This window comes from Heterocephalus glaber, unplaced genomic scaffold, assembly GCF_053883595.1.
Source record: "Heterocephalus glaber isolate CG9 unplaced genomic scaffold, H.glaber_assembly_v1.0 deba00001600, whole genome shotgun sequence".
In the NCBI taxonomy this organism is placed as follows: domain Eukaryota; kingdom Metazoa; phylum Chordata; class Mammalia; order Rodentia; family Bathyergidae; genus Heterocephalus; species Heterocephalus glaber.
In genome coordinates this window covers 20,011,945-20,025,373 of record NW_028258372.1, presented here as the reverse complement: position 1 = coordinate 20,025,373, position 13,429 = coordinate 20,011,945, and the positions used below count along the sequence as shown (strand labels likewise).

General features: G+C 45.4%; 1 protein-coding gene across 1 annotated transcript; it reads left to right on the top strand.

The window, feature by feature from the left end:
* Positions 1–255: 255 nt before the first annotated feature.
* Rgs16 (regulator of G protein signaling 16) lies at positions 256–5,584 on the top strand. The gene is made up of 5 exons (XM_004862829.3): positions 256–426; positions 1,206–1,316; positions 2,030–2,091; positions 2,371–2,537; positions 3,843–5,584. Exons 1-5 carry the CDS (start codon positions 383–385, stop codon positions 4,062–4,064), a joined length of 606 nt encoding a protein of 201 aa, XP_004862886.1. The 5' UTR covers positions 256–382; the 3' UTR covers positions 4,065–5,584.
* Positions 5,585–13,429: the final 7,845 nt, after the last annotated feature.

Sequence of the window (13,429 nt, the reverse complement as noted above, 5' to 3'; positions counted from 1 at the left end):
TGATTTTTTTAGAGGTCGGCGGGTTTTTTCCTACCAAGCAGGTGCACGAGGCTCATCTCCGCAGCCTCTCGCTCCCCAGCAGGCGACTTCGGAGGAGGGGGCAACCCCGCCTTGGGCCCAGCGTGCCAATCGGGCCCCGCCTCATCGGGCTCCAGGCCCCGCCTTCATCCGCGTAGCCCCCACCCCCGCTCTCCGATTGGTCAGCGGCGCCCAGCCCCACCCCGCCCCTCCGAGAGTATAAAAGGCTCAGCAGCGGCGGCCGGACGAGTGTACATTGACGACCTCAACCAGAGCGGTTTAGCGCTTGTTGCCTCAGCCCCCAGCTGCGATCCTACTGGAGCCGGTCACCATTCACACAACGTGCTGCCCTGCGCCCGCAACCATGTGCCGCACACTGACTGCCTTCCCCACCACCTGCCTGGAGAGGTAAGAGCAGTTCAGCTGGTCTGAGGAAAAAGTCCAAGCCCCACCAACTCTTAGGAAGTGGAGCTGCAGCTTTGGGGATATGGGGGGAGAAGGAGTGGCTCGCTGGTGATTTGAGTAGAGGGGCAGAGAGGAGGAGGGGAAAGGAAAGGTGAGGGAGCTGAGCTCCGCTGCTTGCTGCCATTCCCATCCTGTGACAAAAGCCGCTTATTAGTCCAAGTCCTTTTTGCTGGAGACTCTGCTGCAGGATAAGCATGTTGGCACCTCCACGCAAAACCGAGGCTGCCCCAGTTTCTTAAGCACTTGGTTTACATTCCACGGCCCAGAGTTAGGGGCTTGGCTTCCTTTGCCCTGGGAGGGCAGGAAGATCCATTCTGTGTCCCACCCCCTGGGGATGTGCAAACTTTCCAGAGAGCTATTCAGCAGCTTGCAATCCTTACTGAAGCTGGTGGCTGGGAAGGAGAAGCCAAAGACGAAGGCAAGGATCAGTTTCCACACAGCCTCAGAAATATCCTGACAAGCCCGAGGGATACTGAGTTGCTAGCCAAGAGGCACAAAGATAGATCAGTGTGACTTAAATAGGAAAAAGGCAATATATACAGTGCTAAAACCCTAAAAGTGTAAGACCTCCCAAGGTACAGCTCAAACTTGCTTTTGTAGCTTTAGGCCTGATAACGCTAACAAGAATGATTGATAATGCACACTTTTGGTCCTGGGAACAGGCAGAGGTTCATGCTGGTTGAGCAAACAGAATCCTTCCATGCTTATGATTTGTCTTTCAGAGCCAAAGAGTTCAAAACACGTCTGGGGATCTTTCTTCACAAATCAGAGCTGGGCTCTGATGCTGGCAATGTTGGCAAGTTTGAGCGGGGCAGTAAACACAGCAAAGAAGGGTAAGTTTTTTCCAGCCCAGGGCCCCCACAGGGGAAGGAGCCTGAGAAAGAAAATACCAGGAGGAACTAGGACCTGCGAGGTGGACTGAGGCAGCCTCTCGCTGGGGCTTGTAGTACGACTTGTTGCTGTGGCTGCCAGACTTCTAAATCCACCAACAGACAACTGCACCATGAGCATGAATGTCTAGTTACCAGACTCTCCCATCTGGAAGTGTCAGTGCACAGGCATACAGAGCTAGGATAGGGTCCAAGACCACTTGAAGTTGTTATTAACAACTCTGCTTCCATTGGTGTATGGACCTTGCCTACATCCCTTTCATACTACCAGCAGTGCTGCCCTGGGATAAAGATACTCTCTTGTGAGGCCCTCTTTCCTTGAGGAGGTATACAAAACCCAGGTTGGAGAGTTAGGGAAATAGAAGCAATTTTGGACAGAGAAGAGACAGCCTTAGAGATACTGACTGAGGCCAGAAGGGTCCCTGGCTTCAGTGTCTGGTTGCTGATTTGCCCTTTAGAAAACACCACCATATACTTTAAATACAGAGTTAAACTCCCCTGATTTTGAGAAGTCAGCTTCAGCAACCACCGAGCAAGTCTTTGTGTAAATTATGCAGCTTCTCATCAGAGTTCTGGCTAGAATTTGTGCTATGGTTTGGTTTGTTGATTTAAAAAAAAGTTTTTTTAAATTTTGTTTTTTTATTATTGTTTAATAGATGTGTCTCAGAAGATGTGCTGAAGTGGAGAGAGTCCTTCGACTCACTGCTGAGCAGTAAAAGTGAGTAGGACTCTGTTATGTCTATCTGTGAGTGGCACATGCATACTCATGTGCTTTAGAGCCAGGGATGCTGAAAACATGGGCAAAATAATTGTAATAGCAATAATAATAATGATCCTCTAGTGTGCCAGCCTCTGTTCAAAATACAAAGGCAGGTCCTTGTTCAAAAAGATTACATTCTAAAAATAGAGCCATTAACTGCAATTGTTATCTTTTCTTCTTTTATTCCCAGCTGTCCCCCAGTCTGACCTGTTCCCCTTTCTTTCCCTTCCACCCCAGAGGGAGTGGCTGCCTTCCACGGCTTCCTGAAGACGGAATTTAGTGAGGAGAATCTAGAGTTCTGGTTGGCCTGTGAGGAGTTCAAGAAGATCCGATCACCTGCCAAACTGGCCTCCAGGGCTCACCGCATCTTTGATGAGTTCATTTGCAGTGAAGCCCCTAAAGAGGTCAGTGGCCCAACATGGTCCACCAGTTCTTCAGAACTCTCCTTCCCCCTCCCCATAGAGAACCAAGGATGGGGGCCTTGCACATGAAGGGCTGGGTTTTGAAGTCAAGAGGGCTTGTCACAGGGAGAATGGGCTCCTGTGGCCAGAGACTAGAAAATCCAGCTCAGTGCTACTGCTGGACATCACCCTCAGACTCAGATGGAGCAGGATGGGTCACCAGAATTTTTGGCTTCTGTCCATACCCACCTTTGTAAATCAGTTATTTTTAGACCCTCAACACACTTACTGACTGTGGAGACAAGGTCATCACGGGGATTTTGTGTAACCTGGCTCAGTCTGGCTGACCTGTGGCCTGTGGTCGTTTTTTCATTTTTTTTTTTTTTTTTTTTTTTTTTGCAATTCAACTTTCCTTCTGACTACCTCTGCCTGGCTTTTGAGTTTGATAAAACGTGGAGTCCCCTAGTGGAGAAATTAGAGTAATGCCTTACATTTGTATCTGTTACATTGTTTTCTGACTGCTTTTATTTATTGTATGTTATTCCATAAAGGTTTATTGAACAGAAGTTACATGCAAGGTGTTACGCATATATAGCCTCAGGGAATATAGTAATAAACAAAACAAAGTCCCTGCACTAATGGAATTTATATTCTAATGGAAAATACCAATAATCAATTAAATAAATACAAGCCAGGACAGATGATTTATGCTCTGATACAGCTAAAGCTGGCCATGCAAGAGGGAGCACCCAAGGGATTGAGTGGGGTGAGTGGAGGTGAGGTCTCCCATTGGACAAAGGGAAGTCAGGAGTGAGCTGTTTGATCAGGTGTCATATGAGCAGAGAGATGAAAGAACTGAAGGAGGGAAGGACATTCTACCAAGGAAGCAGCAAGTGCAAAGGCCAGACCAGGTGGAGTGGGTTTTAAAAGGCTCACTCAAACTTCACAAGGACAGACAGACCGAGGGGGTGAGAGAAGAAAGAGACCAGCTAGGAGGCCCTGGAATTGATCTGGGAGAGAGACGGTGGTGACTTGAACCAGGGCTGTAACAGAAGAAAGGGCAAAAGGAGGCTGGGTTTGCATATACTCTTAAAATACCCTCACAGTAATTCTGAGAGATTGGAAGAAAGACACTGGATCTGCTGTGGGGACAGCCCCAGAACTGAAGAGCTAGGCATGGCCACAGGAGACTCCAAGTTCCTGTGCCCTTTCCACAGCCCCACCTGCAGCTGGCCCTTCTGCAGCCCACTAGGCCCCTGTCTTGGCCCCTTCTGCACCTTTAACCCTGTACTTGCCTCCTTTCCACAGGTGAACATAGACCATGAGACTCGGGAGCTGACAAGGACGAATCTGCAGGCGGTCACAGCCATGTGCTTTGATGCAGCACAGGGGAAGACGCGCACCCTCATGGAGAAGGACTCCTATCAACGCTTCCTGAAGTCACCTGCCTACCGGGACCTGGCTGCACAAGCCACTGCCACCTCCACCTCTTCATCCAGCTGCAGCCCGGCTGAGCCTTCACACACATGAGCCTCCAGGGCAGTGAGGAAATCAGTGGGAAGAGAGGTGGAGTCACCTATCCCTGAGGCGGCTGCCCCTGTAGGGGAGAAAGGCTCTGCTCAGCAAGTACAAGAGGACAGTGGAAGGGGAGTGGTCCAGCAGCCTGTGGGGAGGAATACTTGTTCCTCCAGATACTGTGGGTTGGGTGCCATGTGTGAGAATGCCCCCTACATTCAGGAGCTGTGGCTAAGGGCTCTCTGGGGAAAAACAGGAGGGTGTAGCAATTAGCTCTGGCTCTCATCCTTCCCATTGGAGCAAGGACAGATTCCAGGGTGCCTAAGGAAATTTGAAAAGGAGAGTTGCCTATGGATTGGTTGAGTTTGATCACATCTTGCTTTCCAAATTTCCTTAATTGGCCCAGAAGGAGCCCAGGGTGTGGAATCTTCCTGTTTGGCCCCGCTCACCTGTCCCTGTCCCTGTCCCACGTCACCCCAGGGCACCTTGGCTTCTGCTTCTTAATGCTACCCTGTGTCCCTTCTTACAGTCTTTTCAAGGTCAGCTAGTCCTTGTGACTCTTGCCCAGAATGACATTTATATACCTCAAAGACTGGCCATGAACCCTGAAAAGGGACCAACTTGCACAAGTGAATGCAGCCTGGTGCTCTCGGTGGCCTCATGCATATGGCCGCAGCCCCACGTGTGCAGCAGTTCCACCCGTGAGTGGACCCTTGGAGGGCCTCTCTGAGATCTCTGAGCCCTTGGAGATGAGGCCCAGGAGGAGGAAGGTGGAGGCCTCAGGGGCAGTGGGGAATGAGGGAGAAAGGGATCATAAGAAAATCTTTTGGCAGTGCCTGACAGTCCTACAGAAAACAAGCCAGTATTTTCTTCACGCATGAGAAGGGATAAAGAGATGCCCTAGGATGGAAGGAAGGGGGGCCTTGAGTTTCTTTCCTGTGAGCGTGAAATGTACACTGGAGTGTTGGGAGGCATGGATCAGGGAGCATGATGGCCCAGGAGCAGAAGGTAAGGCTGGACTAAAGCTGGGGAGCAGGGCTGCTTGGAAGGAGGAGGCTGGGAAAGTCAGAAGTGGCTGCCACCTCAGGCCTCACCCAACTTCTGCTTCAGAGCTGCTTCAGCCTCTGCTTCAGAGCCACGGGAGAGATGAATCCACCTGGACATCCCCCTCTTGCCCCAGGATAGCCAACACTGCCCTCTGTGCACTTGAACTCCTCTAGGAGAAAATTATTTAATTATAATGTGTTTGCAGTATGCTGATTTTTTGTTACTGTTGTTGTTGTTATTTATTATCATGCTTCAGTTTCTCCACTGGGGAATCTCAGCAGGACTTGCCTCCTGACTGTCCCTTCCCTCCACCAGACTCTACCTCTGAATGTGTAGGGAGCCACTCGGGGCCTGTCAGGAACACATCACTGTTTAAATATTTATTTATTGTTGACCAAGGGAACTGGATTCCTTAATGCGAGTGATGTATGCAATCTCGGTCAGCATGTTATATTCTTATAAAATAAAAATAAAACTCAAATGCAGTATCTTGTCTCCAAGGGTTGTGTGGATGGGCAAAAGGCCCAGGGAAGTGTGGAGGTGCTGGGTAGGTGGCAACCTCCCACTACACATGTGACACCTGTTCACTTGGTAACTGGAAGAATCAGAAAGGAGGGACTAGATGGGTGCTCGTGGTGGCCACCAAGCTTGGTGACTTGCTTTAGCTGATAACAGCTGTGCTGTCATTTCAGTCTATGTCCTTCATCCGCCTGATCAGGACTCAGCACAAGCCATTCCCAATCCTGCCTGTCACAGAACAAGGGTTAACAGATGCCCCTTGATCAAATAGCTGGACATTGTCAACTAGGTGGTGATTTTTGCAATTGTCATTTTTGCCCATGTTCAATTTGCATTAGTATTCTTTTATAACTTCATTGAAATTCAAGGAATAATTATTATTCTGTAATTTCATAGATGTCTGAGATGAAGTACATGAAATTACTCTATATACATGGCTGTTTCATCCATGGCTAAGGGCCTGACAGGATTGAGCTGGGCTTGAAAGAATTTGGGGGGAGGTTTGCAAGAAGCAAAATCTCATTATGTGCTAATTGCCTACTTGTTCTTATCCTGGTAAACTTATGCACACACACAACCCCCCCCATTATAATTTAAAAAGATTCTCTTTTCTCTGTGTTATCAGTTCATGTACAGAACTGGACCTTATGTTGACTCTCATTTCTCCCCTATTGTTAGAGAAAAGTGGTCTGAGTTTGAGTACTTATCACAGAAACCCCATACAATTACATCCTAAACCCAGATCTAGAGAGTTATTCTGACATTAAGGGCCTGGGAAGGAAAATGGGAACTCAGTTACACTGGGGTAGGGGGCGGTTGGTGTGTCTGAGATGGGCAGAGGGCTATGACTGAGGAGGGAAGAAAGGGTACCCCAAGGTACTCTCTCTTTTTTTTTTTTTTTTTTTTTTTTTTACTACTTTCCTTCTATCTTTTTACCTTTTCATATGCATTTATTGAGTAGCTCCTGTGTACCTGCCTGGTAAAACAGCCACCATACCATCAACAGCAAGTAGCTGTCATTTAATGGGAGAAGGGGGTTTGGAATAAACTTAGACAAGGGCACACTGTGTGTCTTCTGAAGTGATATGAGGGCCAGTAGGAAAAGGATGGTGTAACCCATGAGCAAGAGAAATAAACAGGGCTGACAGAGAGCCACATTGAGGGCTGGTGCTTGCATCTCTGTCCAGGGAGACTGTCCTCTGGGCTCAGTCCCAGTTAATAGCTGCCATTCTGCTAGCCTACCTTTCCATAGGAGGTCTTGGGATCAGCATTGTGGCCTGAAGGTGGCAGGTGAACATTAAAGATAAAGAAGATCAATTCTTCACTGACCCATACAGCTCCTGAGCGTCAGATTCAAAATAGCCCCATGCTACTTGGTCCTCAAAGAGTTTCAGTGACTGATGGAAGATCACATAGCTAGCTCACAATCTCCAATACCTTTAGACACACAGCCTCTGTCTCTTCCCTGTCCAACACTGCCTTAACAGTGTGCTTTCCAGCAGACTCCCAAAGATCTCTGAGGCCTGCTGTCCTGCTTTCATCTGCCTCTTCAAAACAAATCTTTAGCATTTCCTGGACTCACATCACTTTTGCAACCTGGACCACCTCCCTGTTATGTCTCCCCACTCTTACGATTTCCCACCACCTTCTTAGTAGCCTAGGCATGTACCTTTCAAATCCATCTTTCAAAAGTCTTTCTGGGGAGGCTTCTGTGGCTCTTTGAGTCCAATTATGGAGCTGCTCCTCCATGTTCTACTGCTGCCGATGCTCACTCAAATAAGAGTGCTGAGACCCTGTAATGCCTCAAACAATCAGTGCCCAGCTTTACCAGACTTCAGATTTCTGGGATTAGGCCTGACCTCCTTTCCAGTTTTCTACTTCCAGAACCTAGCACATAATAAATGCTTACTGAACAGCTCTCGAGTTAAAAGTGAATTTAAAATCCATGAGGAGAAAAGTTAGATTACTATTCTCAACCTTCTGCCAGACTTCTCCTCCTGTACATTCCTGGACCCTCAGTAGTTAACACATTCAAAAACAAGGTCCTCCTCCTCCCCCTCCCCTCCCCTCCCCTCCCCCCCCTTCCTCCTCTTCCTCAGATATCCTCAGCCTACTGGTTCCCTGACCCTGGTGCTCAGAGGCACTGGACCCCAGACTGGGTTTCTCCACCTCTGCTTACCATCATATGGAATCCCCATCAAACTCAAATGTGTTTAGCCCAGCTTCTCCTTCCCAGTCTTGCTTAAGACTTCTATAGCTAAGTCTCTCCTCTCCAGCCTGGGCTGTGGCAACGACTCCCCACTTGCTGTCCCTACCCCAGCCGCTGCCTGCTCCAGCTCATTTCCCCTTGCTGCAGCAGTCTCCCAAGTAGAGCCCAGATCTGAGCACTTTGGGGCCTCATCAAAGGCCTTCAGTGGCTTGCTTTTGACTGGAAGATGAAGTCGAGCTCCTGCCCCTGCAAGGATCTCTCTGAGCTGAGGCGAGTCTGTCTCCCAACTCATCTCCTGCCCAGAGGGCCTTGCTCACAGGCTCAGTCCTTCCCACTGTTATTTGTGTCTCTGGACGTGCTCTCCCCTCTGCTTGTAATGCTCTATTTTCTTCCTCTTTTTTTTTTTTTTAAATTAGGAGTTGAGAGGTAAGAATGCCAACTTTAAAAATCTAGCAAAAAATGTCACCTCAGTTGAAGCCTTTGTCACAGAGAGTTAATCTCTCTTGATTTTAAGACACTTTTAAAATCTTGATTGTAGCATGCAGAATGTGGTGGGCTCTTCAGGGTCATGGCCCCTATACTTCACCTTAGTAAGGTGGGGTACAGCAGAGCACAGTAAAGTGGCTCATAGCCCTGGCTTAAGGTCTTGGCCCTTTCACCTTGGGAAGTTATTCAAGTCCAAAGTTTAAGTACCTCATCTATAAAGTGCCCCATGAATACAGTATTAGCTTTTACTTTTGCCTGGTTCCTAGTCCTTAGCACAGGGTCTTTTTTTTTGGTACTGGGAATAGAACTCAGGACCTTGCACTTGAGAGGCAGGCATGGTGCCACTGAGCTAAATCCCCAGCCCCAAGCACAGGGTCTTGTACAGGAAGAATTAATCAAGAACAATTTATTGACTTTTTGAATAAAATAAACGAACCAAGATTTGAATCCAAGATTCTACATCAACTTTTCTTTTTACTGTTGCTTTCTCAACACAATATTGTACAGTATGTGACATTCAGAGCATTTCAGATGAGGAAGTGTAAGGTTGGGGGCATCAGCAAGCCAGTGTACTCCAGGGAACCCTAAATTCACTCAAAGCCAGTCAGTTTGTGCTGTTTTGAAATGGATGCCAGTTTCTTTTCTGACTGCCAGACAATTCACTTGTCACCCTCTGCTGCCTCCCTGTGGTCATGCTAGACAACGTAAGCTTTTGGGGGAATTATTTGATATCCATCATTTTTAAAGGTTAGCTTCTACCTTTGGGATTATATCTAATGCCTGTAGTTTGTTTCAGTATAGCTTTGTTCATTAATTAATTTTAATAAACACATAAAATTTTAGTGAAATTAGAATTATTAACATAGCTGATAACAGCACAATGGGTATAGGATTTCTTTAGGTCACTGGGCTGAAATTAACTTTAAAATTGAAACTCTTAGGAAAGGGGAAAGGTGTTCAGGGTCTATTAAGTGCTGATCCCAAGGTAGTTCACTGTCACTGAGCACTTTAAATTGGTCCAGTAATTCAAATTGCTTTAGGGAAGAAAAGAAAGATTGGAAATTAAATAACAGGTAAGAGATACAAGGCAATTAGATACTAGAAGATGAAATTTGAGTCTCCATCATTTAGAAAAGATACCTCTAGCCTTCTAATGTTGGTGATTTCCAAGTTGTGATTACTAACCTGTATAATGATTTAACTTAAACTTTGAGAAAAGCAAAAATGTATGGATTAATCTTTTGTTTGTAAGGAGTTCCCACTTAAGGGATAGCTTTGTCCTGGAGTATGACCATCTTTGCTAATTCCATTTTGTCTGTTCCAAGGGGCAGCTTCACAGACAGCATGTACAGTTAGCAGGCTCAGAGTTAGATGACTGAATCCAGCCCATATCTGCTGAATAATTTTTAGCACATTACTCAAACTCTTAGAGCCTCACTTTTTACTGTGAATAGCAATCATATTGGCTTCAAAGAGTTTTTATAATGATAAAATTAAAAATTTATGAAAAGTATGTATCATAGGGCTCAATGTAGGTAGTGGGGACAGGGATGTTACCAGGACCTCTGCCTTGGGTCCTGGCCTGTGAGCCACCACAGCACAAGGTGAATTCAAGAACAAACAGAAACGACACTTAGAGTGCAGAAGCTGAGTCTTGGGTCCTGGTCAGCGCTGCTGATGGCAGCAAAGACAAAGGCCCCCAAGCACATCCAGTATTTATTGAATACAATCGTGGGAAGGAATAGGGAGCAGAGTATGCAGACAAGGCATCTAGTGAAATAAACACCTGGCATGATGGCGCCAGGCAGGGTTGTTAGGGAGGAAGCACTGTTTATCTTGCTTGGATGGAACAAACTGGTACAGGGACCAGGTGCAATTAGCAAGCAACCCATCAGGTCAGTGAGAAGCCATAATTCAGGGGAAAGGGTTTTACTTGGGGTCACGCTGACCTCAGCTGCACGTAACTCATTAGAGTTCTGCCACTTCACAGACCGGGTTTCCGTGGCAGCCATTGAGGGAAGGGCTATACTTGGCCAGTCTACCATCTGACGTACCCATTTGAGTCATGTAGAGCTTCGGTCTGACTCCTGATATAAAACAATATAGCTGAATTATGGAAGGCAGACGCACATGTCACTCATAGCCCCCTAGTACTTGGCAGAGATGTCTCCTACAGTTCAAACTATCCTAGACTATTCTCACAGTACTGATGTGATAACATTAGTTTTCTGTTTGATTCATATTGGTCCTGTTGTCTTATCAGCAAGATCCTATGAGAAAGATTTTGGTAAGTTAAATGCAGTTCATTCTTAAGCTTAGAGCCAATCCCCACAGTCTAAAGGGCTTCTTTGGTCAAAGGAAAGAAAGACTGAAGACACTGCTCAATTCTAACATCTTGAGTATGGGAAGGGGACAGCCCTCATCTTACATTTCTCCTTGGGCTTGATTTCACTGTCTCTAGCCAGGATTTCCATTCACTCCTCGGCCTGCTCTCCTTTTTTTTTATATTTATATATTAATTGGTACATTTTAGGTATACAATACATTTACATTTATCATTGGGTGTTTGTACCTGAACATGATGTATCTTAGTTCTTATTTTTTCCGCCATTAGCTATGCGCCCTTCACCCCCAACACCCTTCCCCATTTACATAGGCTTTGTTTCCATTTTTTTTTTCTCATAATTTTTCCTTTCCCCTTCCCCTCCCGCCACCCCTCCACCTTTGGACCTTTTCCTATTTCAAATTATCAATTATTTGTTTTAATCATTTTCATCCTTATTCACACTTTCAGTTTTTCACACTAGAGATACTATTCGGTATTGCATTTGGTGATTCTTCAAAGTCTGGACCTCTGAACCTTGCCAAGTGACTGGACCTCTTTGTGGACAGATTGATCTCTTTTCTTGTCAGGACACTGGTCAGTCTCTACCTATCTCTTGGTAATCTCCTCCTTGATTCTCCTGGCTCGAGATGGTCTGAGGATATTTGGGGTTTTTTTGTACCGGAGATCGAACTCAGAACCTTGTGCTTTCAAGGCAGGTGTGGTGCCACTGAACTAAATCCCTGGCCCTGGTCTGGGGATATTCAGGGCTTTTACCTCATGCCACCCACCAGACTGACTTTCCTTGGTGTCCACATAGACCCAATACCCGTCCTTCCCCCAGAGGGCTAGCTGGTGCTAGGTACCTCTCTGATCTTGCTTGCTTGTGTGATATAACAACTGTAACTGGCCACAGCAAACCACGTTTTGAACTAATAAATCATGTTTTCTTTTTGGGGTGTGAGTTTTTGCCATCTCTGCTTTGGACTGGATCCAGAGTTAAGTTTTCTATTGAATTGTGACAGTTATCCTCCTCTATTATTTGTGCCTTTCTTATTCTTATGTTAATAGTTTAGGCTTTTATTATATTTGTGCTTCTTACTCTAAGTCACCTCAAATCCTATGATAGTTAATGTGGTATCAACTTAAATAAAAAAACACCCAGCAGTTTAGTTTAGTACCGTTCTGAGTGTGTCAGGATGACTGACGTACTGAGGAGGGAAGACCCACACTTGGTGTGGGTGGCACCAACCAATATGCTTGTCATCTGGATGGAATAAAAAGGGAAAGAAGGAAATCTTACTTTTGTTTCTTCAGAGGTGCTCCAGTCTGCACCATTGATTTTGGACGTCCATCTCCAGACTTCCAGCACTGACTCTTCAGCCTACCAACCCAGATTCTTTGACTACCTGATATGGACTCACATGGGACTATGGTGAGCTCCAGGCCTTCAAATTTTGACTGGATCCTCTGGCTCTTCAGCGTGCAGGTGGCCATGCCAAACCTACCTCATAAATCCTATACTCCTCTAGTGAATCCTAACTGACACAAATCCTTTTGGGAGTTTTAAGAGTCATAAAGAATTTTTTTGAAGAGAATGCCAACCTACCTCTTTTTCTCTTTTTCCTGGTGCCAAGGACTGATCTCAGGACCTTGTACCTGCAAGGCAGACATGGCACCACTGAGCTGAATCCCTGACTCCAAGCCTACCTCTTAAGAATCAGTCAGACTAAGAAAACGATACAAAAAAATTAATGAAGCAGTTGGTTCTTTGAAAGATTAAAGAAAATTGACAAACCCTTAAACAACCTTATCAAAAAAAAGGAAAGGCCCAAATCCATGCAATTAGGAGTGAAATTACAAAGGACCCAGCAGAAATCCAGAGGATCATCAATACCTTCTTTGAGAACCTATTCACCAATAAGATGGAAAACACAGAAGAAATGGACAGATTCTTAGATACGTGTGAATTAACGAAGTTGAATGAAAATGACATAAAAATTCTAAACAACCCAATATCAATCAATGAAATTGAAAACATAATTAAAAACTTACCAACTAAGAAAAGCCTGGGCCCTGATGGCTTCACCACTGAATTCTACAAGACGTTTAGAGAGGAACTACTGCCGTGACTGTTTAAACTCTTCTATGAAATTGAAAGGGAATCAATACTCCCAAATTCATTCCTGGAAGGAAGCATCACCTTGATCCCCAAAGCAGAGAAAGACCCAACTGAAAAAGAGAACTATAGGCCAATCTCACTAATGAACACAGATGCAAAAAGCATCTTATCTTAATAAGATACTGGCAAATAGAATGCAGAAGATTGTCAAGAAGATCATACACCCTGACCAAGTGGGATTCATCACAGGGATGCAGGGATGGTTCAACATACACAAATCAACAAATATAATACACTATATTAATAGATCCAAGTACAAAACCATATGATCATCTCAATAGATGCAGAAAAAGCATTTGACAAAATCCAACATGCATTTATGATAAAACCCTACAAAAAATTGGAATAGATGGTCTCTACCTCAATCTGATAAAAGCCATCTGTGAAAAACCAACAGCCAATATCATACTAAATGGTCAAAAACTGAAATCCTTCACACTAAATCAGGAACAAGACAAGGATGTCCACTATCACCACTCCTGTTCAATATAGTTTTCGAAACATTAGCCACAGCAATTAGACAAGAGAAAGAAATAAAAGGAATGAAAATAGGAAATGAAGAAGTCAAATAGTCATTATTTGCAGATGACATGATACTCTATATAGAAGACCCC

What these genes read in the sequence shown, in the direction of transcription:
- Rgs16 (XM_004862829.3), top strand. Translation starts at nt 383, where the DNA reads ATGTGCCGCACACTGACTGCCTTCCCCACCACCTGCCTGGAGAG. An exon ending in AGTAAACACAGCAAAGAAGG is followed by an intron (nt 1,317 to 2,029) that starts GTAAGTTTTTTC and finishes ATTGTTTAATAG; the next exon opens with ATGTGTCTCAGAAGATGTGC. An exon ending in GCAGTGAAGCCCCTAAAGAG is followed by an intron (nt 2,538 to 3,842) that starts GTCAGTGGCCCA and finishes TCCTTTCCACAG; the next exon opens with GTGAACATAGACCATGAGAC.